The sequence below is a fragment of the Falco biarmicus genome, chromosome 4 (assembly GCF_023638135.1).
Source record: "Falco biarmicus isolate bFalBia1 chromosome 4, bFalBia1.pri, whole genome shotgun sequence".
Lineage (NCBI taxonomy): Eukaryota > Metazoa > Chordata > Aves > Falconiformes > Falconidae > Falco > Falco biarmicus.
The window spans coordinates 6,033,519-6,057,644 of NC_079291.1; the positions used below are offsets into that span (position 1 = coordinate 6,033,519).

The 24,126-nt window shown below is 40.4% G+C and overlaps 1 protein-coding gene across 8 annotated transcripts in view; it reads right to left on the bottom strand.

Moving 5' to 3' along the window:
* Positions 1-211: 211 nt before the first annotated feature.
* The window catches only part of SATB1 (SATB homeobox 1), a 93,961-nt gene continuing 70,046 nt past the window's right edge, over positions 212-24,126 (bottom strand). For 6 of the 8 annotated variants that reach the window (XM_056335316.1, XM_056335320.1, XM_056335317.1 and 3 more), the window contains 3 exons: positions 5,119-5,322; positions 4,537-4,632; positions 212-1,921 (listed from right to left, as the gene is read on the bottom strand). In XM_056335316.1, the coding sequence (XP_056191291.1) occupies positions 1,445-1,921; positions 4,537-4,632; positions 5,119-5,322 (777 nt within the window). In that variant the 3' untranslated portion in view covers positions 212-1,444. The remainder of the gene's footprint in view (positions 1,922-4,536; positions 4,633-5,118; positions 5,323-24,126) is intronic. The other 2 variants (XM_056335321.1, XM_056335325.1) reach the window with 2 other exon arrangements.

Here is a 24,126-nt window from a genome sequence, read left to right on the forward strand (position 1 = left end):
CAGGTTATGATTTTCATAACCAAACTGTGTTCCTTTTTGAAGTATGTTATCTAAATTCAAATTTTAAGACGGTCATTAAAAAAATCTGCCTGTGATTTTAAAGAAGAACAACTGAAATGTTGTCTTCAAAGTGGTGGCAAGAAGGTACAATGTGCACTAAGAACAAGTTATTCCTCCCAGATACACACACACGCAGACAAACCCTGCCATATCATACCATACAAACAATTTTAATTGTGTAGTTACAGTCAATAACCACTCCTAGTCAGAACATTTCTGCATAAAGAAAATTGTGATACACTTATAAAAACAGCCAGCTGTAACAAAATAACTGGTGTTTTCATAGCAATAAACTCATAAAAAAGAAATACACCTTTATACAGAAAATTTATACAGCTGTAGCTTTAAAATTGATTGTAAACCAAAGGAAGACACATTGCAAACATCAATTATTTTCACATTAATTGCATAAGTTTCTAAGGTGATCTATTAGTTTTATTTACCTAAGCTTATTTGCATGATAGTAAAAATTGCATACAACAATAAGAGTGAAGCTTATAGTATGAATTGCTTGGATAACATAGAGCACTTTTTATAGGCAACTGTGTAAAGCACATTTTCTCTATTTAAAACTTTTAAGACACTTTGTTTTACTGCCCATCAAAATACATTTATAAATAGAAAAAAAAATCAGTATGATAACAAGAGAAGCAATATTACATTTAACGGAAACTTCCAAAAAAATTAATTACAACATGATGCTGCAGGATCTACAAATAAATAATGAGGACTAAATTGTGTTTCACATTTTCTTTTTCATTTTCTTTAAAACCATGTAACAATGAGAATGGAAAAAAAAAAATACAGTGACCTTTACTTCCAAAAGAAAACAAATCTGAATTACGGCAGTGCCATATAATACAAGGCATTTGTTGGCATATGTTATCTTTAAACTGCATTCCACAGTCTATAGTTCTTTTGTAACATACAATAGAACAAGAGTAACAAACTCTTTTTATTTTATTTTTTTAAATAAATGTGAGTTTCCAAAGATCAAGTGTGGAGTGCTACAGTAATAATTGAAAAACAAGAACAAAACAGAAACGAAAAACAGTAAATCACAAAAGTTGTAATGCTTGTCTGAAGGCTCCAGAATCAAAATCACTGGTATCATGCTTATTGGGTACACTCACAGTGTATCCAGTGAACACAAATTAATATCAAACAATCCTCAACGCTTCATCTGTTGCTGCGAAGCAGTTTGTAAAAGAGAGTAAAACATCTAGTGCAGTCTGCATTATCCTTTTTTCAACTTTTGTGCAAGTTTTGGAAGATTCATTGGCCAAACAATGAATAATAAAGGTTTTTGACAGAACACAAGATGGAATTTTCATTTCATTAGTAAATACCAGTGGCACTGTTGAAAGAAAATAATACTTTTAGATCAGTCTTTCAATTCAGCATTAATCTCTGTGTTCCCTTCTACCGATAACTCTTCTTCTAGTTTAACTGAAAAAAGCGTGTTTGCATTTTTGTCTTGGATGCTGTCTTCTAAATCCTTGAGCAACTCTTCTTCCTTATACTCTGCAACATCCACCTCCAAACCAGAATTGTCCTTCAGCTTCCCATGATGCTTGAGATAATATCGCTGGTTCTGAAAGAACTTGATAATGGTGTACTTGGGCAGGTCAAGCTGAGCGGAGAGAGTCTGGATTGCTTCTTCATCTGGATACAGGCCTACATCTTGTATGAAACTCTGTAGGATCCCTAGGGCTTCAACAGAAATCTTTGTTCGCGGTCGGGGTTTCTGACGATTTTCATCCTCAGATTCAGCTGGTGATGCTACTGTCGGTTGCCTTGGGGGTAGTCTGGGACCTGGTTGCTGTTGCTGTTGCTGCTGTTGTTGTTGCTGTTGCTGCTGCTGCAAGACAAAGCACAGCATTTTTTTTGTACGTGTATTCTTACTTACTTTTTGTGTTACCAAGAAAATCCGGGGGGCGGGGAGGGGAGGGAAATTGCAAAGCTATAAACAAAGGCTTAGTAAGTTTAAAGAACATAAAGAAAAAAAAAAAAGAGGGGGAAAAAAAAAGGCCCATTATTGCTGAACCAGAATTAAAATACGAGTTAGCAATTCTCCGTATACCTCATGTGTCTGCATGTGTGTGAGCAGAGATGGGGATAAAGGGATGGTGGGATACAGACCGAGAGGAAGAAGGAACACTCTGGCTTTGTTTGACTGAAAGCACCAATGACATGACATCGGTGAGGTTTAGCTGACAAATTTTAATGAACATACTCCACGAGTCAAGTGCAGACAAGACAAAATGCTAAGTAGATGATATAGTATAGGATTAACTTGACCAGCTTAGCCAGAACTGTAGCAAGGGCAAAGTGAGAAAAGTGCCAGATGAGGGCAAACGCACAGGAGCTCTGCCAGCAGCAGCAGCTGCTGCCCAAAACCACGGGCTGCAAATCTCTAGCAATAGCTAGACTAAGGGACTGAGGGGACCGGGGAGAAGGAGAGCATTTTAGCTAAGTGCGGAAATATCCCACTGCTATCTGACCCTTAACATGCACTGAAGTCTTGTCAAACTTGTAAACGTTACGACAGAACGCATTAGCTGGAAGTGCCTAACGTCACGCTGCCAAACCCAGCCGTGGCAAGGACAAAGGGATCTGGAGGTAGGAGATCTGTACTTTCTCTTCTGGCTCTGACCCCTCTCGCCCGTGGTCTTGGAGAGGGCCTGTCTTGCCAGCGTTCCAGTATCCCAATGTATAAACGGGGAACAAACAAATTTACCTGCTTCTGTATTTGTGCTGGGTATTATTTACTTAATATTTATAAAGCACTAAGATGCAAAGCTCTAAATAAGTTCCACTATTATTATTAGAAGGGAACATGCTGCATTCCAAAAACTCAGGCAATAAAAATGAGCCAGTGTGCACATCAGAAGAATAAGATAAAGCAAATCATGATGTAAATTATTAACAAGAGCTTAAAATGAAGTTTTGCAAGCATGGATTCAGAAACATTCTTAAAAGGTGAGGCACTGAGCCCTAGGGACAGAAATGTTTTTCTCGGTTACCACCAGAGTACAGTACACTGTAAGATCATGTTTAAAATCAAAAGTAAATTTATCAGCTCCTGTTTTTGTTGACAAATCTTTTGCTTCACAGCACAGGAAGCACCGGTTAGTAAGATAGTTTGGATCAGCAAATTTCTTGTCATATGGTACAAACCACCAGTTATTATTAAAAAACCAGCAGCAGCAAAACAAGCAGTCGCTATCACTACATTTCATTTCCCTCTGCGAGCCTCCCCTCAACAGTTTGGGGGTTTTTTTTGTATTGGTAGTGCTTTCCAAGCTTCGAGTTGCAGCTCACATGCAGACCCTAAGAAGCACAAAATACTGTATGAATAGTATAAATATCGGAGGAATTACAATTCTGTCCACTTTGCCGTGCCAGTTGTGGTTGTGGAAGACTTTGCATAGGTCTCAATACCTGGTTTAGAAGCCACTGTTTGAAGTGATCTTCTTCTTGTAAGACCTGACACAAATACTAGTGGAGTTAGGGCGCTTGCCTCATCCCTATTCACATCCTTTTGTGTCCTGTGGTCAGTGAGCAGTCCCGTTCAAGGCTTCAGTCCCAAAGAGATTCAAGACTACTCCCAGCACATTAAACTGTTACAAGATTGGAGGCTTTGTATATACAGTGTGAAAACTTGGGTCTTAGCTACGTATTTATGCACCTACAACAATTACCACGTAGAAGAGCAGAGACAAAACTCAGGTCCAATCTCCCAATCCTTACTCTTACAAGTCATATTAAGAGATTACAATGCAACTGCTTATGTGAATAATATTTGTGAGATCAAACACACAACTTTTGTCAACAAGGCAAGCAAATCTAAGTAAATGGCATAGTGGCTGAATGTTTATACTGTGCATAAGCTTCTCCTTTTATCCCCTTAAGAAGTGATTTTATTAAAAACAATGTACATTTTCAAACAAGTGCTGTTTTATTACTTAATATAGATCTTTCTCTCTCTTTTTGCTAAATCAAACAGCAAGTTTCCAGACTTTCACAATTATTTTAGTACTTGATATCCTAAGGGATTGTCTTATTCAGTTTGCTTTATCTTTAATATACACACGTGTTGTTTCTGGCTGCGAGATAACTCTATACTTCCTAGCTTTGTAAATATTTTTCTGTATAGGTAATACAAACGATACGCCGGGTCTCAGCTGAGGTTGGGAAAGCAGAGGGTAATAGCTGCCCTTTAAGAGGGAACAGTTAATGGGTTGACTTCAGGTCTTTCCTGAGAAAGGATCAGAGCCCCCAGCCCAGCGAGACGGCAGTCCGCACTGCTGACCTGAGCTGCAAGACTCAGCAAAGCAGCCAGCCGTGTGCGAGCCAAGGGGGGGTGCAGCCCCCCGGGGCTGCCCTGGAGCAGGGTGGCTGTTTCCAAGCCCCCAGGCGTGGGTCCTGCGTCCCCTCCTCTCTCTCCCTGACAGTGCCCTTGTGCCAGCTCACCTGCGGAGCAGCACCCAGCCAAGGTCCAGCGGTCAGCAGGCCTGGTAAGAAAGCGCCTCTATGCTCTCCTTTCCCAAGGGTGGTGGGAGAGGGGCTCTGAAGGAAAAACAAACAAACATTGACTCCCCCCAGTCTCAACTGGGGTTCAAGCGGGATGAGGAATCCCCTTCCCTTCATGCCTACCCGGGGCGAGCCGCTGCTGTTGGGGGTTTGAGCTTAGCTTTCCAGCAGCAGCACAAGGTCCTCCCGCTTCGCCGGTTAAGGCGTGTGACAACGGGTGCCAAATGCCTCTGCCTGTCGGTCCTGCTGCCCGCGGGGACGGCCGGCACAGCAGCTCACCCTGCCCGGCCCGCGGCCCAGCCTGTCCACGCACGTTTGTGAAAAAAACACCGAACCGAAACAAAACCCGTGGGTTGTCCCACGCTCTCCTTCGAACTCGGGCGGCGGATGGCAGCGCGCTCTTATCTCACACGGGGAGACCTGCGTTTAGCCTGGCCGGGAGGAAAGCAACACTAATTTCCTTTGCTACGTTTAAAGCTTTATTTACTTAGCGCTCTGTGGGATTGGCCAAGGTAAACTAACCTGAATCTGTTCTGCTGGCACATGGATAATGTGGGAAGGCCTGTCACCATGGTGATGAACTGCATTGCTTTCTTGTTCATAAATGGCATCGCGTTCAGGCTGAGGAAGACTGAGGAACCTTCGGATCATGGAGAGATTCTCCCAGAGGGTCCTGTTCTCTGGTGAGGGATCTTCTTTCCAACGTAACAGCTCACAGAGCCACCCCTTGAAGATAACACCAGCAAAACATTAGTTTTTTTCCTCACTTCACGAGGGGCAAAACGAGGGTGAAACGTGTACTTTAGAGGTGCTGCATTCTCTCACGCTCTCCCCCGGCAGTCAAGGGCTGTCGCTGTACAGGCTGGGCTTAAAGCACACCCTGACACGCCGGGAGGCTGCCGGGCAGTGTCACGGACCCTCGCTAACCCCGAGCGTTTCGGAAGGCACCTTCCCGTCGGTCCCGCACCACAGCACTGCCCTTTGCCTGCTTAGAAATGAGGCGGCTGATGAAGGCCGAATCCCTTAGACGCTCCCCTCTGCAGACGGGGGGGTCACTGACACCAGCATATTCTCTGTGCCGCCTGTTTGCTCTTACGCAAGGCTACACCCATCCGAGAGTATCGACACCGTGTTTCAGGAGCCAGCAGGTTGCTTGCTGAGCAGTTTTTAAAGTTTTGGTACTACCACTCAAACCAAGAAAGTACTTTGAATACCTGCCTTGAGTGTACGGCTGCCTAATGCAAATCATGGCAATTGAGGAGCTCCCTAATGTCCTTTCAAAAGACAGGAATCCTTTGACTAGACGCAGCCAAGTAACACCTCCTTCCTATCTGTTACAAGTAGAGCTGCCTCTGCAGGTGAACTTATTTCAAGTGATAGAGGATCATCTGTTTCAGGATTTTTCTCATCGACCCAGAAAAAAACAAACTCTCCGTTTTACCTACACTATTAGAGCTTGGGGGAAGTGTGGGGGGGTGGGGGTTGGAGCAAGATCCCCTCCAGCTTCGGATACACCCTTTATATACCATTTCCACGTCACAGGACAGCACGTTGCCTAAGAGCTTACCCACTCTAACGCAGACGTGGGTTTGGGATACATATTACAAAGTTGGCTACAGAATCCCCTGCGAGAACTGCAGCGGTTGCTAATCTGATTTTAAACGAGACATACAAGTTCATCTTGCAAATTTAACAATTGTTTTCTTACGTCTTCTTAAAATTTAATAGACAATTTTGTTCTTAATTGTGCACTGGTAGTTTTAAAAGAAGATGCAAACACTCTAGCTAAGCACAGTGTGTATCAGCAGCAATTTTTTGGTATATTAATATTTAGAAACAAAATATTACATGTATAAAACATGCACACTTCCTTTCTTTTAGCTTCAAGGATCTGTTTTCAAAACTAGGTCCATGCAATTTTATTTCTTAATGCTGTAGGAAAGATAATGTGACATTTTATTGAATCAACAAATAATATAAATGTACAGAAGCTTTTAGATCCTTTTTATATGTACTGGTAGTTGAAAATGGTTTATGCAGACTAGTTGACTAGTAGATACAATGGATACATAGATACAATATAGATATGTATTTTCTTGAAGACATTAATCTCTTTAGCTAAGAGTTAATAAATGCAGTGTAAAAATATTACCACGATAGGAAGAGATGAAAGTAAACAAATAATCTTAATGCATTCATATTGTATATGAAAATATTTAGTGAGGTGTATATAAAAATTTGAAGTATATTCTCTTGGATCTAAGTGGAAAACTGAACAAATGACACAGGAGGAAATGCCCCTGAGAAACAGAAATAATCAAAATGACAAATGTTAGAGAGAAGGTGGTAGCAGAGCTGAGAAAGCAAAAATTTAACTGGTGCCAAAACCTGCCTGGTGCTCACTAGGTGTGCTAGGGAGCGAGGAGAGAGGGAAGAGAGTGGTGGCAGCAGAAGGGTCCTGCTGCATCCCAAGGATGGAGTACACCCCGTTCCTTGACCACATGCTAAGGGCGGATGCCCACTATTGCCCCAAGGTTTAGCAAGCTGACCGTGAAATGCAGCCAAACGTCTTCATATAGAGCACATAACATACAGCCTGTCCCAGCTGGAATCGTATGGCATGTTTTTAAAACAGTAACAAGGGTCTGTGGATCCTCCCTCCCCATCAGACAGTACCCTGGGATATGATAGCATATACAAACTCTCCCTGCCTGCCCCTAACAAAATCAACGTGTTGCTCGTGGTTCTCTGCTGACATTGCTTCCATGGGGATACGTGCTGGATTAAGCTCAACAGCAGTATTAGTTTTCTGTGGTGAGTTAAAAAGAAGTGCAATCAGAAAGCATAGGTAGTTTGTTGGGGATGGAGGAGAGAAGATTAAGAAGAGAAATAAATCTAGATCTTTGAATTGAAAAGCAGTTATCAATCAAAAAAAAAAAAATCAAACAGCCCGCCCCTGAAGCATAAAAATTGTCCCTTGGTTGTCTGGAGTCTGCACTGCTTCACATCAAAACTGTTGGTCCTCTTTCTAATAGTGGTGAAACAGAGAGCAGAGATGGCTATCACGGCAATTTGGTGAAAGTAAAAAAAAAAAAAAAGATAACCTGTCCCCTCCCATGACACCCCTCCAAGGTATAGAGACAGACTGGAAAAGAAACTGCACCATGCATTTAGAAGCTGCACACATTTTGCCTGGTGACCTGTCAATCACAGATTTTTTTTTGGAAAAAAAAAAAAAAGAGTAGAAACTCTTTTAAAATGTCCAGTAGTAAAAATAATTTCTAAGCAATTACATTTTATGCTGATTAAACATATTTCATAACAACAGGTTTTGTTAAGTTAGAAATTCCTTCTCCCCTTACTGTCTTTTCTGTTTGTATATTTACTAGATCAGATCTTATTTTTATTAATTACTGATGGCTAATATATTTCCAGTATTTTTCTATCAACTTTTGCACTGAAATAATACTTTTAACTCCTTACCTAAAACTGATTTGATAAATTGTAACCTGAAGCACGTCTCTGTTAGCCTTTCAGGGAAGCAGCAATTTTGAGATACTGAAATCAGATGCTTCTGACACAGCACACAGGACAAACTGCTGATCTACCAAAATGTCTCGTTTCCATTGGCTTCATCATATTTTTAAAGGAGTAGACATACTCTGATGAAACATATGATGGGCAACATGGGAAACAGCCGATAGAATTCTTCTCAAATTAAAGGGTCAGAAATAATTTTTTGGTCTTCATGGTTTATTTTTGAAAATATTTGTGAAAGTTGATCTCACAAATATTCTCAGATGACATAGTGAATGGGCAGTAACAGAGCCTGTAGGGGCTTACTTCGCTAAGAGACTAAAAGCTTTGTACCAATATGCTTTCTTTTTGGTTCAAAACAAGAAACAAACCCATAAGTATTTCATCTAGTTTCTGGTTCAGAATTCTGTATACGACATAAAGCTCATTCATAAAATTCAGCTAAATGAGAATGTATGAAATGTTTTTGTAAATTTTAGGAAAAGTAATCATACAGACTTTACTAATAGTGAATTTTAAGTTCTGTAAAATTAGCAAGTTTTGGTTTTGTTTGATCTAAAGAAGTATGAATACTGTAGTTAATGCAGTTGAATTCACAAGCGAATGTACCAGAGTTGATTTATCTCCTCTTATACTCATTTGAGTCTAGAGCAATTTCTGTCTAATTCAAACAAATTATTCTGAAAGAGGGCTTGGGCCACTGGTATTTTTTTGTCTTTATAGTCTTACAGGAAGTGAAAAGGACCAGAAAACAACAAGGAAATATTTATAACTCAGATTAGATCACAATCGGTTTATACAGCATATATAGTATGTTGTTAAAAAAAACAGCCTGAAAATAATTAAGCTGATTTATCTATGCAGCAAGGCAAACTCCCCAAAACTCCACAATGACATTGGGAACAACCTTGATTTTAAAACAGTAAATTTGCCAGGCAACATTACACTGAATATAAAGAGAGTACAAAGCAAAATATAAACATTAGCCACATGTAAATATGTTTGGAGAACTTTCAGGATGTTACTACTTTTCAAACTGACAAAGTTTAATTTGACACCTTCTGTTCTAAAACCTTTGTTTCTATTCAAAATCACGCCTTTAGCTGCTATCAATCACTATGCTCTCCCTATTACTTAAAATACTGGCATGGGCCCTGGATAAGCTGAAAATGCCATGCAGATGAATTCTGAGATAATATGTTCAAACCTGTTATATACAACACAAATCCTGTAAAGTTATGTATTGTAAACCTACATTTATTGGGAACTAAAAGTCTTAAATCCATCTGCTACAAAGAAAATACTGTTATGCACTTTCAAGTAACCAACCACCATCTGCAAAGGTCTTGCTACAGTAAGCAAGAAAATGGCGAAAAAAAAAAAAGATGCTAAAACTAAGATATTTAAAATAAATAAGAGTCTTCTGTCTGGTTTTCTGAGACGGATTTAGTGAAGAAACATAAGACATTAGAGGAAAAAAACCTGTGAAAGCCGAACTGCCAAACCATTGCAGGAAAAGCGCAAAGAGGATAACTGCCAAACATTAGACTCTGCAAGACCCATGAACATGCTTGTTTTAAAGAAAGCATCTATGCATTTTATCTATGCATCCAAACGCTATTTTATTCAGTCTGACCTGTGCTGTGTCTAAATAAAATCTTCTGCTCTTTCACATACAGTTTCAAACAAACTATCCTTGCATGCGGGTATCTTTCTTATTTAAAAAAAAAAAAAAAAAAAAAAAAAGATATTTGAAATCTGCATTTAAGGTGTAAACACCAACCGTAACTAGATCAAAGAGGGCAGCATTACAATCATGAAAGATGTTCTCTGGGCAAAGCTTTCCAAATCGGCAACAAACACATCTCATCAGGGAAGAAAGGGCTTCAAGGTGAAGCAACTGAAATCTTTTGTTTGGTGAATTTGTTATAGTGATAATAATTTGCCACGTGATGAAGATTTCTCACAGAATAACTAACAAAGGCTCCAACATTTTTGAGAAGAGCTGTAATTTGAACCTAAGAAGGCAAAAAATTTCCCAGTACCAAGTAAGATTACGAAGAGGTTTTCTTTGGTATATCATATGTAAGATTATTTTGCATCATTCTCTGGGGCATACAGTATAATAAAAATATATGGTCTTAAAAGAAATCAGTCTAAATAGGGAGGTATTTGATACAAACATTTTAGCAGAAAGTGTGAATTGCATTTCAGCATCTACTGTGAACAAAGACTAAGTACATAATCCATTAAACAGTACTTCTAACTCAAAAAAATTGAGTATTGTAGACAAACTAAAGTAGGCATTTTGAATGAGCACATTTTCAGCAACTAACTATAAAGCTAGCAATTTATCATTCAGCAAATAATTTTCTACTTTTAAAAGAATCTGTAAGTGTTACTTATGCTAATGAAGACTGTTTTTAATCTGCCCACAAACATGCTAATAGAGGGCAATTTTTTTTTTATTTACAATGCTGAAGGCACTCCAGTTTACAGAACACAGATATAAAATTACACTTGGCAAAATGGGCTCTTAATTGTCTGAGCAACCCAAATCCCTCACCTTTAACACAAAAGCTTATACACAAAACAAAGGAAAAGAACTCACGGACTAAACTTTAAATATTGACTTTTTCCCCTTCAAAAGCCATCTAACTTGTTTCACAAATCTCGTTTTTGTTCCAAGTGCCTGCATTCATCATAGATATTTCCATTATTTTTTTTCAAAACAGAATCCATGTACAGAAGCAAAGAAAAAAGGCCGACATCACCACCACCGTATATGCATATAGTCTTAGTCTTGGGCATTAAACTTATAAGCTGCTCATTGCACAGAAAGGTTGCTTTTGGAAAAGTCATAATAGTTTGAATGAGATACATAATGGTAGCAAAGGAGTACTGAAAGCATTTTAAATTATTTACTAGGTTAAAAGGGTGAAATGGTACTTTAAATACATCAAATTTCATCATCTGGGCCATTTTTTGGTGGCAAAGTGGTATTGATCTTTCCAAATGCTTAAAATTAACTATTTCCAGAAGGTCATTATTTGATTAAAGGCATTAAAGTTGAGGGCAAGAAATGATGCACTTTGTCTTCTTTCCCATTCAAATAATCGTGTAATTTAATCAGAACTATCCCTTCATGTCCTGTAATAAAAATGTTTGTCTTAAGATATTGTTCTTTACCTAACATATTAACCTTTAAATGTTATGAAGTTCTTAAGAATAATCTCTGCTTAGAGAAGATTCTTCCATAATGCAATGAAAGGATCGCCAGCATTTAAATTGATAAGGCCAGATTTCCCCTACACATTGATTGGAAAACGCATTAAACCCTTCAACTGAGATTTCCCACAGTGTTCAACAGGATCGAAAATTCAGGGAGTTCTGAATCAGTAAGCTCATACATATAGCATTGAGAAGCAAAATAAACAAACGTCAGTTCAGCACAAACGAATATGACAAATAAGTAACAATGGACACTGCTTTAATTTATCTGGGAAATGTTGTTTGCATTACATTGTATTATCTGGAAAAATACAGCAGGGAACACCCACCACAGGGTAAGAACAGAGCATTTAATTCAAATTCACTTTCAGGCTGAGATTACTTAAATCTGCCTTCTTTCTGGGTGAAATACCTGTGGGTTCAGACATAGGAACAAGCCTAGATAACGACAGCGGTCCTTTTTAGCCTTAAATGTTCTTCTGGAATTTCCTGACTGCAGGAAAATTTATTCTGACTGCAGGCTTAGCTTTCCTAAAAAACATAAATTGTCCTGGTTATCGCCTATGCAAAGCTGAATACAGCTAAATGCTTCACAGAATTGAAGTCAATTAAAAGAAAGGCCACTGGATATTTTTATAAAATTTCAGGAAAACTAATAATGTACCGGACTTGGTGGATTATACTGACCAACACGTTTGCTAGTGAAAATCTTTCCAGCTTAGCTTACATTTGCAAATAATTTTAAGCATTCATTGACTTCTGTGAGGCACAAACTTTTGAGTAATTTTAAAAACTGCTGTGAATGTTCAGTACTTTGGGATTTTGTTATTTTTCTCACAGAACTTGTATCTTTAATTCAAGAAGCAAAAGCTGGTTTTCAGCCTGTTTCAGAAGATGAGTAGAGATACCAGAATATGAATGCCTCTTCTTGAGACATGGCCTAAAGTGATAAAATATGTCCCCAGAAAGATGGTTGCCTTAGTATTTTATTTACACTAATCAGCCTTAAGTTTCAGGCTTTGCCTTTGAGCATTCCCCTAAATCACAGGAAGTTTGAAACCTGAAGCTGTCCTTTATCTCCAGATATTTCTGGTTTATCTATTTTACGGGCTTTCATTCCTAGAACATTGAAAGTGGAAGCCAGATGTGAATTTTAAGTAAATCTGTATCTGCCATCATAATAGGTGGGATTTAGCAAAACAAACAAACCAAACCCCCCCCAACCTCACAGGGCTTTTCAGAAGAAAGGTAAACTTCACTGGCAGGAAAAACTTCCTTTGAAGAATACTGAAACAGATTATGCAGTTTCCTTAAATTTCTTATCCAACCTTATTCTATATCAAACCAATCTTATCCAGCTACACCATCTGCCTGTATGTTACCTCCACCTCTTCTCTGGGTTGTGAAAAACAAATGACCAAGCAGCTGGCAGTGGTACTGAGAGTGCTTCACCAGAACCTTTTGGTGGATATAAAATATCCACTATCTGGATATTTTAGGGGGAAAGGATTCTTAACATCTATTCTTTCCTCTGCCTTTTCTTCTCTCTTTTGTAACACTTGAAAATTAAATATATATTTCTATTCTTGTAAACTTCCAAACAAATAAATAAGAAAAGGAAACTTGCTAAAGCAACCTCTAAAATTCAGTGACAAGCAGCAAACGAGTACAGAACCAAAATGACCTGGAGAGCTACGGCCCTGCTCCCACAGCCTCGTCTGCTGTATTAGACCTCTCCTTCTACCTGGAGCCACAGCGAGTGGCTAAGAGGCGAAAAACATGACACATTAAGGTCCAAGGCTGTATCTAAACTGGTGGGTACTTCCTCGTGTTATAAGCACTTGAGGTGTCCTAACGACTCATGGGAAAAAAACCCACCACCCTAACCCCTAACTCTAAAACTGACTAAAAACATTAAGCATCATTGGTTTTTAGTTGAGTACAGAGGGAATTAAAAAAATCTAAATGAAGAGCTTCTCCCAAGCTTGGCTTCTCTGCTTTCAGCCTCTTCCACCTTTCCTTTCCCTTGTTCAAATGTATCCTTTTTACAGTATTGCCTTCAATCACCTAGCAATGACAGACAGGCACAATCCCTAACCAAAAACATTAAAACGCATGTCTTTAAAAACCTTACATAAAATGCAACTACATTCATATGTAAAAAGAAGAGGGAAAAGTAACAGAAGCAAAAACCCCGCTGATGAAGCTTTATTCTTCTGCCTTGCTCTACTCCATGTCCTTTCACACACACTACTCAACTGGCACTGTAAACCTGAGATACATGTGACAAAAATGGACTTAAAAAAAAAACAAAAAAAAAAACCAAACCAAAACCCACCACATCAAACCCCACCAACTAAACAAAAAACACCAACTGCTAATTAAGTAAGTCAGTCTTAGTCTGGTACATTGCTTTTTATAGTATAGGCATATAAAATGGGTCAGTGGGTTTCACAGAGGGTGACTGGTAATATATGGCCCTTTATCTGTTATTTAAGTAGAGAGAAGTACTGATTTCACTGTAATACCAATGTTTCCCTTGAAAGTAAATACAACTCTAAATCCAGCCACGATCCTTAATAGCCCATATTTATTTATTCTTAAACATGCAATCGATTTTTCTATGGCAGCTATATCTGCAGTTTAGTTAGAGAAGAGTCTTTAATAGAAAAAGCCTGGCAATTTCGAAAATCTTTTTACTACTATCAATTTACAAGTGAACAGCAAATGTTTATTATTACAATGCTTACAGAGATCTAACATTTGCTTTGGGGGAAAGACCTCCAGTAAAAAGGCCATAGGGCCAAAGTGTCACTTCCGTAATTACTTATATGTGTGTATATCAAGTTGTTAGATTTATTTTTTTAAAAAAAGATTATAATTTCCCAGAAGGAGTAATTTAAATCCATGGCTTCTTGTCATATGTTTTTTTTCTTTCCAGAATTCATTTTGAATCAGGGGAAGATCTACCACACACCGAGGAATCACAGGCTCGTAGATATTTGGACTTCATTGTAAATTCAGTTCAGCTGACAAGATGTTCCAACAAGCGAGATCATTCCAAAAAACACACAGCTCAAATCCGTTCTCAGACATCCCTTCACATTTTTATGGCCTAACTATATGTTTTCATATAGATTTGAATTAGACATTTAAACATTCTGAGACAAATTCTTTCAACTTGTCTCCTGCAGTTCAGCTGGCTTCTGTGGCTCTCAGCTTCATCCCGAAGAACGCTTAATGCTCTGATCATGCCAAGGGTGAAAGGCATCTTAAGGAAATTGGAAAGAAACTTCTCCCTGACTTTCCTCCAGATTTTGTTAACCACAGAAACGGTCAGAAAATGAATAATGCTCATTACCCAATGCAGTTTTAAAAAAATATTTTTAAAATCCACACCTGTGAAAGACCGGTGCCTCCTCACCCATGGGAAAATAGATGCAGTGAAGCCCTTGGAAAGCTAAAATGCCCTTACTTGTGGTATGGTTGCTTAGGGCATAGACTTAAAAGAACAGGAAAGCTGGATCAAATGGGAAGCTGGAGAGATCAGCCTTCTCCTTCCTGGGTGGGAACCAACACAAGACTGTTTTCAGGTAGTTTGCCGTCAGGATGGAACAATAAGGGAAAAGCTCCTAGAGAGGGCAGTTCTTACTGTTAGACTTCTCCTCACTGACCAAGAAAAGCACCAGCCCAGCTGAGCCCAAGCCAGGCAGCATCTTCAGCAGCAGCTCCTGCCCTTAAATCAGGCGCTGCATGGAGGCACGTTTCTTCCTGCCCTGATCCCTCCAGCCCATTGCCCAGGTGAAAAGGATCAATGCCTTTAGTTAAACTCTCTCCTCATGTTAAATAAGAGTAGCAAATGATTTCTCAGAGGTGAAGCAAACTGGCTGCCCCACAGCAAAAAGAAAAAGAATCTCATTTAAGCCCTTCATAGCTTTTTTTAAAAAAATAACTGTGTTTTATATAAACAGTGGAAAGCAGAGCTTTCTCTTGCATGTTACATATACTAGAGATGCTAAGCACCAGGCTCAGCATAATACCTAGTCACCTTAGTAAATCTATAGATGTATCTGATATGTTTGCAAATCTTGCTCAGTTGGGGTCCAAAACTTCAGGGAATTCTGCTACGGTCCACTCAGTCCAAACGCCTTTACTTTACAAAGATCCTGAAAACTATTTTCTTATGTTTCTCAAAAGCCATCCTGAAGTTAAGGGAACATGACACTGCACAGGAATAAAAATGAGATGACCACTGAATAACAATGTCTTTTGAGATAAAATCTGGCAGATTTGGAATTAGGTAAATAGTTGCAAACAGGAGTTTTCCCCCACTTAGCTAGCTGCGTGTTTGCCCTAGCCTGTTTGTTACATGCCAACAGTCTGGTGTAATTCCTAACCAAAAATCTGAAGTTTGACTTGGAGGTTAAATTTGCAGAAAATAAAAGAGATGGCCACAATGAGAAATTATCAGGAACGATGAAATTAAAAATGATGTGGAACAAAACAATGTATCTTTTCTCACCTAGCACCTAGAAATCCTGTAACATTCTTTCAGGAGTAATGTGTTTTAAATTCTCCAGTTTAACATTATGAGAGAAAACACGTATCTGTATTTCTTACTTCTTCCTTTGCCCAGCAACCCTTCACCTGAATCGCCATCGGTCACTCCTTTATCAAACTGCTTCTCGGACGGTTACTGTGTATTTGTGTTTGCCTAAGATGCCTTTAATCTTTGTGGCAACGTGTTTAGCAGCTCTGGGTTTTTCAGGAGGGGTTTTACTCTGTCATTTCCTGTTTATTTAGGGGTTCGGCTCACTGTTTGCTTGGTACCCTGCTTCCCCCCCACCCCCCTGCTGGGAACCCCGGGGCTGCTCACTGCCTCCTCAGCCTCCTCCTCCTTGGCTCTGCCACTACAGCTTTGTTTCCATTTCTGTACATCATTAACTCTCATACGGCTCACTCAAACTCCCCCACCACACCCCGCCACCCCTCCCCCCCTTTTTTTTTTTAAAATAGTGCTTTAGTTTCCATGTTAAAACACTGATATACTCAATCTTAAAAGCCTCCCAAACGGGCGATCTGTCCACAGCAGGCCCAAGCAACCTGAGAAACCAAGAACCCAGCTCTTCCCCCAGCTAAATCCATGTTGCCACGTGGGGAACGGAATGATATTCCACCCACGAAGCCGGCAGCGCTGGTGACCAGTGGTGACCAGCCCCCGGCTCCCCACCATGCAGCAAAGCCCCAGGGCACGGGGTGCCCACGCTGCGCCCTCTTACCAAGGGTCACTTCTGCAAAGTGACCGTGTGCGGGGTGCACCCGGGGTGGCACTGGATGCCAGAAGGTGGGAGACAGCGGTAGGAGCGGAGAAAGAAGCAGGTGGAGAGAGTGGATGGTGTGTACAGGAGAGGAACAGGGTGGGGAAAAGTCAAAGGAAGGCTAAGAGGAGCACTGTAACGAGAGGGATTAGCAAAGGTGGCAAGAAGAAAACAAAACAGAAGGTGAGGATCCAGAAAGCGGGAAGAGAGATTAAGAAAATCCATCCTGCCAGAAACAGCACCTCTAGTCAGGCAGACAGCAGGTGCTGCCTGGGGAAGAGCTGATTCACGCATCTGGAGCGAAGGAATGAAAACACCTCTACCTAAGAAAGAAAACCTAAAAATAAAAACGATTCGAAGGAGGTGGGAGAGGGTGCCATGCTTTTTTTTTATTTTGGCAACCCAGTGCCTTACTCCAGACTCGTTTTTGAGGTACCTGCAGCCATAGCACCTCCGGGGCTTCCGCTGCACCCTCAGGACGAGATTTCCCCTTTGCTCAAGGTCCATGAGGACCCCAGGGGAGTCAGTACAGAGGTGGCACTGCCGTGCCACAAGTGACACTAATGGCACACCTACGCCAACCTACTCCAGCCCAGCTCTGGGGGATTAGTAACGCAGTCAGTAACTGCTGGGGAAGTGGTATGAGCATCGCTCGTTAACCCTTTCTGCAGCAGTCTCTGGGGCCAAATTCAGCAGTCTGTAGCCAAATTTTCTCCTACAAGCTGTGCCTTCAGTGACTTTCAAAAACGATCTTACTTTCTTAGACTGACATTGAACATTGAGTCTTACAGTCTCCTGCGCTTTTGATATTGCTACTGCATCACAAATCACTGGCAATGGATAGAACAATCTCTTACTAAAGCTCCTTTTTTTTTTAAAAAACCTCCTCTGGAAGCCTTATTACAGATTAGATTTGATGAATTTCTATCAGATGCACTGCACCACTCCTCTCGCCTGACAATACCTGCAACAGCTTTTGGGGAATCTGCTCAGTTGCATTCTCACACTTACATTTTTTTCCTTGCTGTAAGAATTGTTTTAGAACCTTATAATTAAAGCTTTCTATTAAAATTGCATTAATTTTTTCTCTGTGTAGGAAAAGTAGCCAACAGTGATCTACTAAAGAGTAGATGGTTTCAAAAAACCCCCTCACTAAGTATTGAAGGCTGCTTAATTAGGGAAAGCTGAACAATTTAACTAAAAAAAATGGAATTACAAAAAAAGCAAGACAATTTACAGACAACATTTAGTTTTCTGAAAACTAACAATAATCTGTTTTCATAAGAAATAATGGAATGGTTTAATAAAAAAATTATATTTTCCATTTGCCAAAATTCTAGACACTTTGAGGATTCTTTTCTAAAAAGAATCTTTTCCCTGAAGGAAGAAGTAGAGGGAAGAGTTAGCAGAGAGACAAAATCCGTGGTGAAAAACTTTGGCAGAAAATGTTATTTCTACTAAATCCAGGTAGCAGTGAAGACTACATTTTTGGTTAGAAGCTCTTCTTAAAGTGAGGTGTTTGCTGGCATGTTATTTTGAAAAACAGCACAGTAGGATGACTCCTTTAATAAGCGGGCATAAAACCCAGAGACTGGAAAGTCGCAGAGAGAGAGACAAAACCCCTGTGCGATATTGGATTTCTTTGCCAAAGCAAGGAAGGTTTTTAATAAAGGTCATGGAGAAATAAACTCCAAAGACGGTAGTGTCTCTTTCCCCCTATATGTTTACTCTTTCATTTCACTCTTTTACAGCGAAAGGCAGACCTTAACATGCGCACACACACATGCACACACAAAAGGAAACAACAACCAAAGAGGAGGGGGGGTGGAAAAAAAAAAAGCGCCTGAAATTTTAGTTACACCACATGTGGTTTTCATTTGTGAAAAATGAACAAGCTGTTTGTGGTTAAACTGTCTAATCTGCTGTTATCAATCTAGCGCTGCATTCAAGATTTACAGGATACATCAGCTTCTGTGCCACATTAGCTGTAAAAGGGAGAGGGGGTGGGAGGAAAAAGGAGGAGGAGAGAGTTTATCCTGAGGAATAATATTTCCAATGCAGCCACACTCACACTACATCTGGTTGTGCTGGTAGCGGCAGTTAAATTGAAATATTTCACAGCGTGTGTCAGAAACATGCAGAATGGTAATTATGACAGATCTGATTAAGCCTGAGTGCCACTAGCTCCCTGGCCAGCTCCGGTTGTGCAGGTGTGACCTTGTGCGTGCCTGCGTGTGTAAATAAAATTAATTACAAGCGAGAGGGCGAAGGCTTCGGTGACATCACAAAGCGGAGAAACTCCCAAGGGGGAGACCTAATGGAATATTTTCCCTCAGTCTAATAATACAGTTCATATTGACTTGAGGTAATTAGTGGGATCATTAAAGCAGTTTTCCCGGCGTATTTGGCTGCCTGATCAGATTAGTGAAAATGTTCTTCAGAACAAGCCCTGTGTGGTCTGCCAGAGAAGGAGGAAATAAAAAGCAACAAAGCATATTTTGGAATGATAAGCAGCACTGGACTTTTTGCACGGCATTTTGCAGGGCTGGTCTCAGGAGCCTGGGCGCCCAACTCTCCTGACCCATTCTACCTTTCATCCCAGGCGCACGTGCTCCTGCCGCGCGTCATCTAAGACTTTTTAATTTTTGTTCCTCTATCCTTCAAAACCACACCACCCCTACCCCTTGCTGCTTAAAAAAAAAAATAAATCAGGTAGAAGCCTTGTGGAAGTGCTAGCCTTAGAAGAACTACTTTAGAGTAACCGGGGGAAGGAAGAAGAATACCTATGTGATCAGCTCCCCCCCCACCTCTCCCCCAAATGCTAACAGAAGATTGAAGGCACCAGTTTGAGAATTAGTAACATTTTCATTCCCTAACAAGCTTACCCCAGGAAAAAAAAAAGGAGAAAAAAGAAAGAAAAAAGTTTAACTATGATATAAAGTCTTCCACGGTAACAGAACACAGAGCCCTAATCAAGAAATGGACCATTTGTTTAAAAACAGTCTATTGAGCATGCTCTACCTTGCAAATGGAATATGCCAAGCTCTGTCACAGATGGCAAGCTTTGACAGTTCCCATCCGTAGCGTCGATACTCGACAGTTCAGCACAAGATCAGTGACATTCTGTCTCATTAGAGCCACGCTAATTATCACAGCTAGTTTCAGGGGAAACCATGTGTTGCAATGGTCAATTTGAAGGAGTCTGTGCATCAACAAACTGGTAATAAGGATCAGACACCTTATTATATGACAGCATGCTGCCTATGATCTGATTTACTGAATCAGAGGTACTGAGGCAACACTGAAGCCTGATGGGTTATAGAATGCGTGTACACAATGCGTATCTGAAATAGGCTTTAAAAATAAAAAGGAGCTATATAGAAACAAAACAAATAAAAATTTTTAAATGGTGAAGTTATAACAAGGACTTTTTTAATTTGTCATTAAGATATGCAGAGATGTTCAAGATCTTGTCAGCCAGTTTTATCTTTAATCAAATCATATAAGATAAATAATTCAAAATTAAAACTGTAAAATTATGGATTATGCTAAATTATAATTCATTCCATACTCTGATTTTTCAGTTTCAATAACATGTACCAAACATTCCTTATGTTGAGCCGTCTTGCTGCTTTAACAGAATTTTGTATTTTGTAAAGAGCTTTCTCTACTTGGCTCTCTTTTTTCATTTGTACATTTAATGACTTAAACTTGTACTTCTCCTTGCTTCTCCCACACGCTCGTTCTCCTCCCAGCAGACAAAAATCATGCAACCAAGAACCCCCCTTTGCTGCTTCTGGCCACCTGCAGGGCTGCATCCTGCCAGGTGCTCAGCAGTCCCAGCCCCAGCACCTCTCCAAGACGCACAGCAGGCTGAGGCCATGAAGGCGTTAAGGATTAACTCCTGACCAACACAGGGCAGGTGTGCATCACATCCCTCCAGGGAAGCCCTCCTCAGGGCTCAAATATAGCGTTTTCTGAAGCTGCTACCAGTTCTTTTAACAGCCTCTATGCGGATTGTGAGCAGCATCTGAACCGCTCCTCTGCCACCCACCTGGCTGGGAACCTCAGGCTGGAGCCACCCTGACCCCATGCGAGAAGCATGCTCAGGAAGCACACTTTGTCATCAGCGTGTCAACAAATCCATCCTTTGCCTTACGTGTCGAAAGGGCTGCCTGGCCCCAAGGAGCTGTTTGAAGAGGTCAGTATAATCCTCTTACCACTTAAGGATTTTCCATTCTGTACCTTTTTCTTTGGCTTGAACTATTTCACGTTTTAATGCTTTTTTTTTTCCCCCCCTCTATGCAGATTTCCATGGGCAATTGCACAGATACGAACCACCTCAGAGATTTTAAGGTTTCTCTTCAGCGCATCTTTGTTGACTCAAGAAGTTGCTGTCTACTTTGTACTAGAGGGAACCCAAAACTCCCTGAAGTCAACCCACTCCACCAAGGTCATACTAATAATGTGGGATGTGGCCAGGATCAAGACCAGCCCTTCTCCAAGTCTACTCAGACTGAGCAATAAGTGAGATAACTGAACTCAATTTTTCTACCCCCTTTCTGAGAATTAATTTTAAAAACTTCCTAAGGAAATTTCCTGAGGTTTTAACCTTTACTTCTGAGAAGAGATATGATGAAAGAAATTAAGACATGGGGCAGAGGAAGGACCTGGAGCGCTCTGAGCATTCATTTTGTTCCTGCAATAAAAACCCAACATCTCTGCCTCTGCCCCGGGTGAGACAGAACACACTATGACTCTGCAACACAGTATTTTGTGAAAGAAACAGATCAGCTCTATCTGCCAAATTTCACAGTCTCACTGAATGACACGCCGCTTTATGGGGCCATTCTTGATCACACGCAAAGCCCGTCTTGCTTTCTCAGTTCACACTCTTCCTCTCCCATCCCCACTGACACCCGATCCCATCCTGACTCCTGCTGCTCATGGCACCTCTTCAACTGCCAGAGCAATCACCCCCGCGTAGTGGAGGGGGGAGGAAAAGAAAATAAAACAAGGTAAAATAAATAAATAAAAAATAAAGTAAAATAATAAAAAAGAGGCTGTTGTGTGGTGTACTTCTGCAGCTAATGTTTTCTAACTCCTGCATCTTGCCTTCCCACCAGGGCAAGGGGTATATTTCCAGGTTGACCTGTGCAACAACAGCAGACCTCAGAGCACGTTTCGTTTCCACCTCGTGTCTCCCGTGCAGTGTCCCTCCCCGCTCCACAGAGCATCCATTGTACACCAAAGGAGGGGGAACGAAGGTTTTGAAGCCAAGATTTAAACCCAGGAAGTGACTCAGCTGCTCTGGGAGACAAAGGCGGACAAAGACTTGACAGAGACGCAGGGTGACAGTTGAACAGTCGAGCCCCCTCCTGCCCCCCAGCCTGGACCCCGCTGGGGCAGCCTGAGGTGCAGCGCCCTGAGGAAACAGCTTTGGAAATGAATTTCAAGACCCCCCTCTTAAAGCCACATTGTTACCAGAGGGTTACTCCTGGTGATAAAAAGGTTTCTTTTCCCCCAGCTGGAAAAACAGTTGAATAGGTTGTTCTATATCTGCAGTAATGGCATGTAACATCTTCGTGCCAGATCCACAATACCGTGCTTGTTCAGTGTGGGAAGCTGTTTAAAAATGACTTTCCTAATAGAGTATATAGCTTAGTCTCTAGATGGAAAAAGCCAGATCAAAGATATAGCATTTATAAAACTGCTGGTTAAAAAGATAAAAGTGAGATAACAGACATCAATTTTTTACTATAAATCTCTGGGTTTACTACAACATTAAAATTTCCAGTAAAAGCAGGGTTTTATATACCTGAACTCTAATGGCCTATTCTGAAAATATTTATGTCAGGAAAAGCATGGTATTTGCATGCCAAAAGCAATTTTAGTGCCAATGTTTAGCATTCCCTTCCCATTTAACTCCTTCCCATCTACTCAGGAGCGGTAGATGCTCTGCCTCGTGCCTCCCCAGGCAGACTTTCGGAGGAGGACGCTCCAGGTGCATACTAAGGCATAAAGTCAAACACTTTCTAATAAAATACCAACTGCACAAAATACTTGCCTGATGGCTTCGGATGGAGTCTCGAGCATGGTCTAAAGCAGTGATTTTCACCTCCATGCTTTGCATGCGAAACTACTCATTTCCAAGGGGCTAAGTGCCTAACCAAAGTGAATGAACGGGACAAGGAGGACTGGAAACTAGGCAACACAATGCCACAGCTCAGAAGTAATGGGTCAAAACTCTCTGTAATTAGGTGAGGTTTCTGGAGGTATGGGCAGTACTTCATTAGTTTTATTCTAAAGTAAAAATCAGAGTATGATTCTGTGAGAGCCAAGTGTCTTGCCTTCAACGTACAGGCATTCGCATTCGGTGAGAAGGGAGGGTGTTCAGCACCTACCCGGTCACACACAGAGCGGTTGGTGGGACTGATGCTGCAGAAAAGTATCAATTTTACCTATTTATTCTACTATAAACTTATTTAGGTATAACAATGCAGGCTAACAGCCTTACACTATAGTGCACGGGACTCTCAGAGGTACAGAAGTTGGTATTACTTCAGTGTTTGCAAACTTTAATTTCTTACATTTAAGAGAACTTTAGCAACGTAAGCTGATTTTCAGCAAAGTTTTGCTTTCTTCCCTGCTTCACACTAGCATGTGCAGGCCACAGCTTCTCAGGGTAAGCCGGTAACACAAATGTAACTCCTCAAAACAGAACAAACGTACAGATAACACTACAAGTCTCTACTTGCCTTATCTCTTGGGGCTCTTAAGTTCGGGGGATTTTTTGTTTGTTTGTTTGTCTTTTTTTATGGAATAAAATTAGATTTCAGCATCTGTCACCATCAAGAAAAAACCCCGTCCCTGGCTCCCACATGAAAACATTGTAACCAATGCACAGTTACTGAACCATGGTGCCTTAATGATCATTATACAAATCAACTTTTTTCTTGTTTGAAATAACAAAATTAAGAATGTGCTTTCGTAATTACTTGAATCGGACTGTCACGTTATAAATGTAATAAAACCCCAATATGATTAAAATGTAAAAGTAATGTATACCACAGAAATTTATAGATCTGTGGATTCTTTTCATTTTGACTTACTCAGGTGTGCTGATTGAATTTTAGTAAACAATATTGTTAGTATTGCCATTCTACGACTAAAAACCAACAACCTGGGAGCAGACACAAAGCACTTGGTAAACCTTTCTGTCTTCCTTTTGCACGCATTTTTCTAAAGCTGTCTTTTCAACATAATCTAACCAAAAAAAAATATGTAGGCCTATTAGGCAGACAACTTGCAATAAAACCATAAGATTTTAAATACTGACATTAGGTGTTATGCCCATTACAGTTCTAAAACTCCCCAAAGATAAGATGTATTCAAGCAATTTGAATTAGAATATCTTCCTTAGCTCCTTAGTATAGCCATAGTA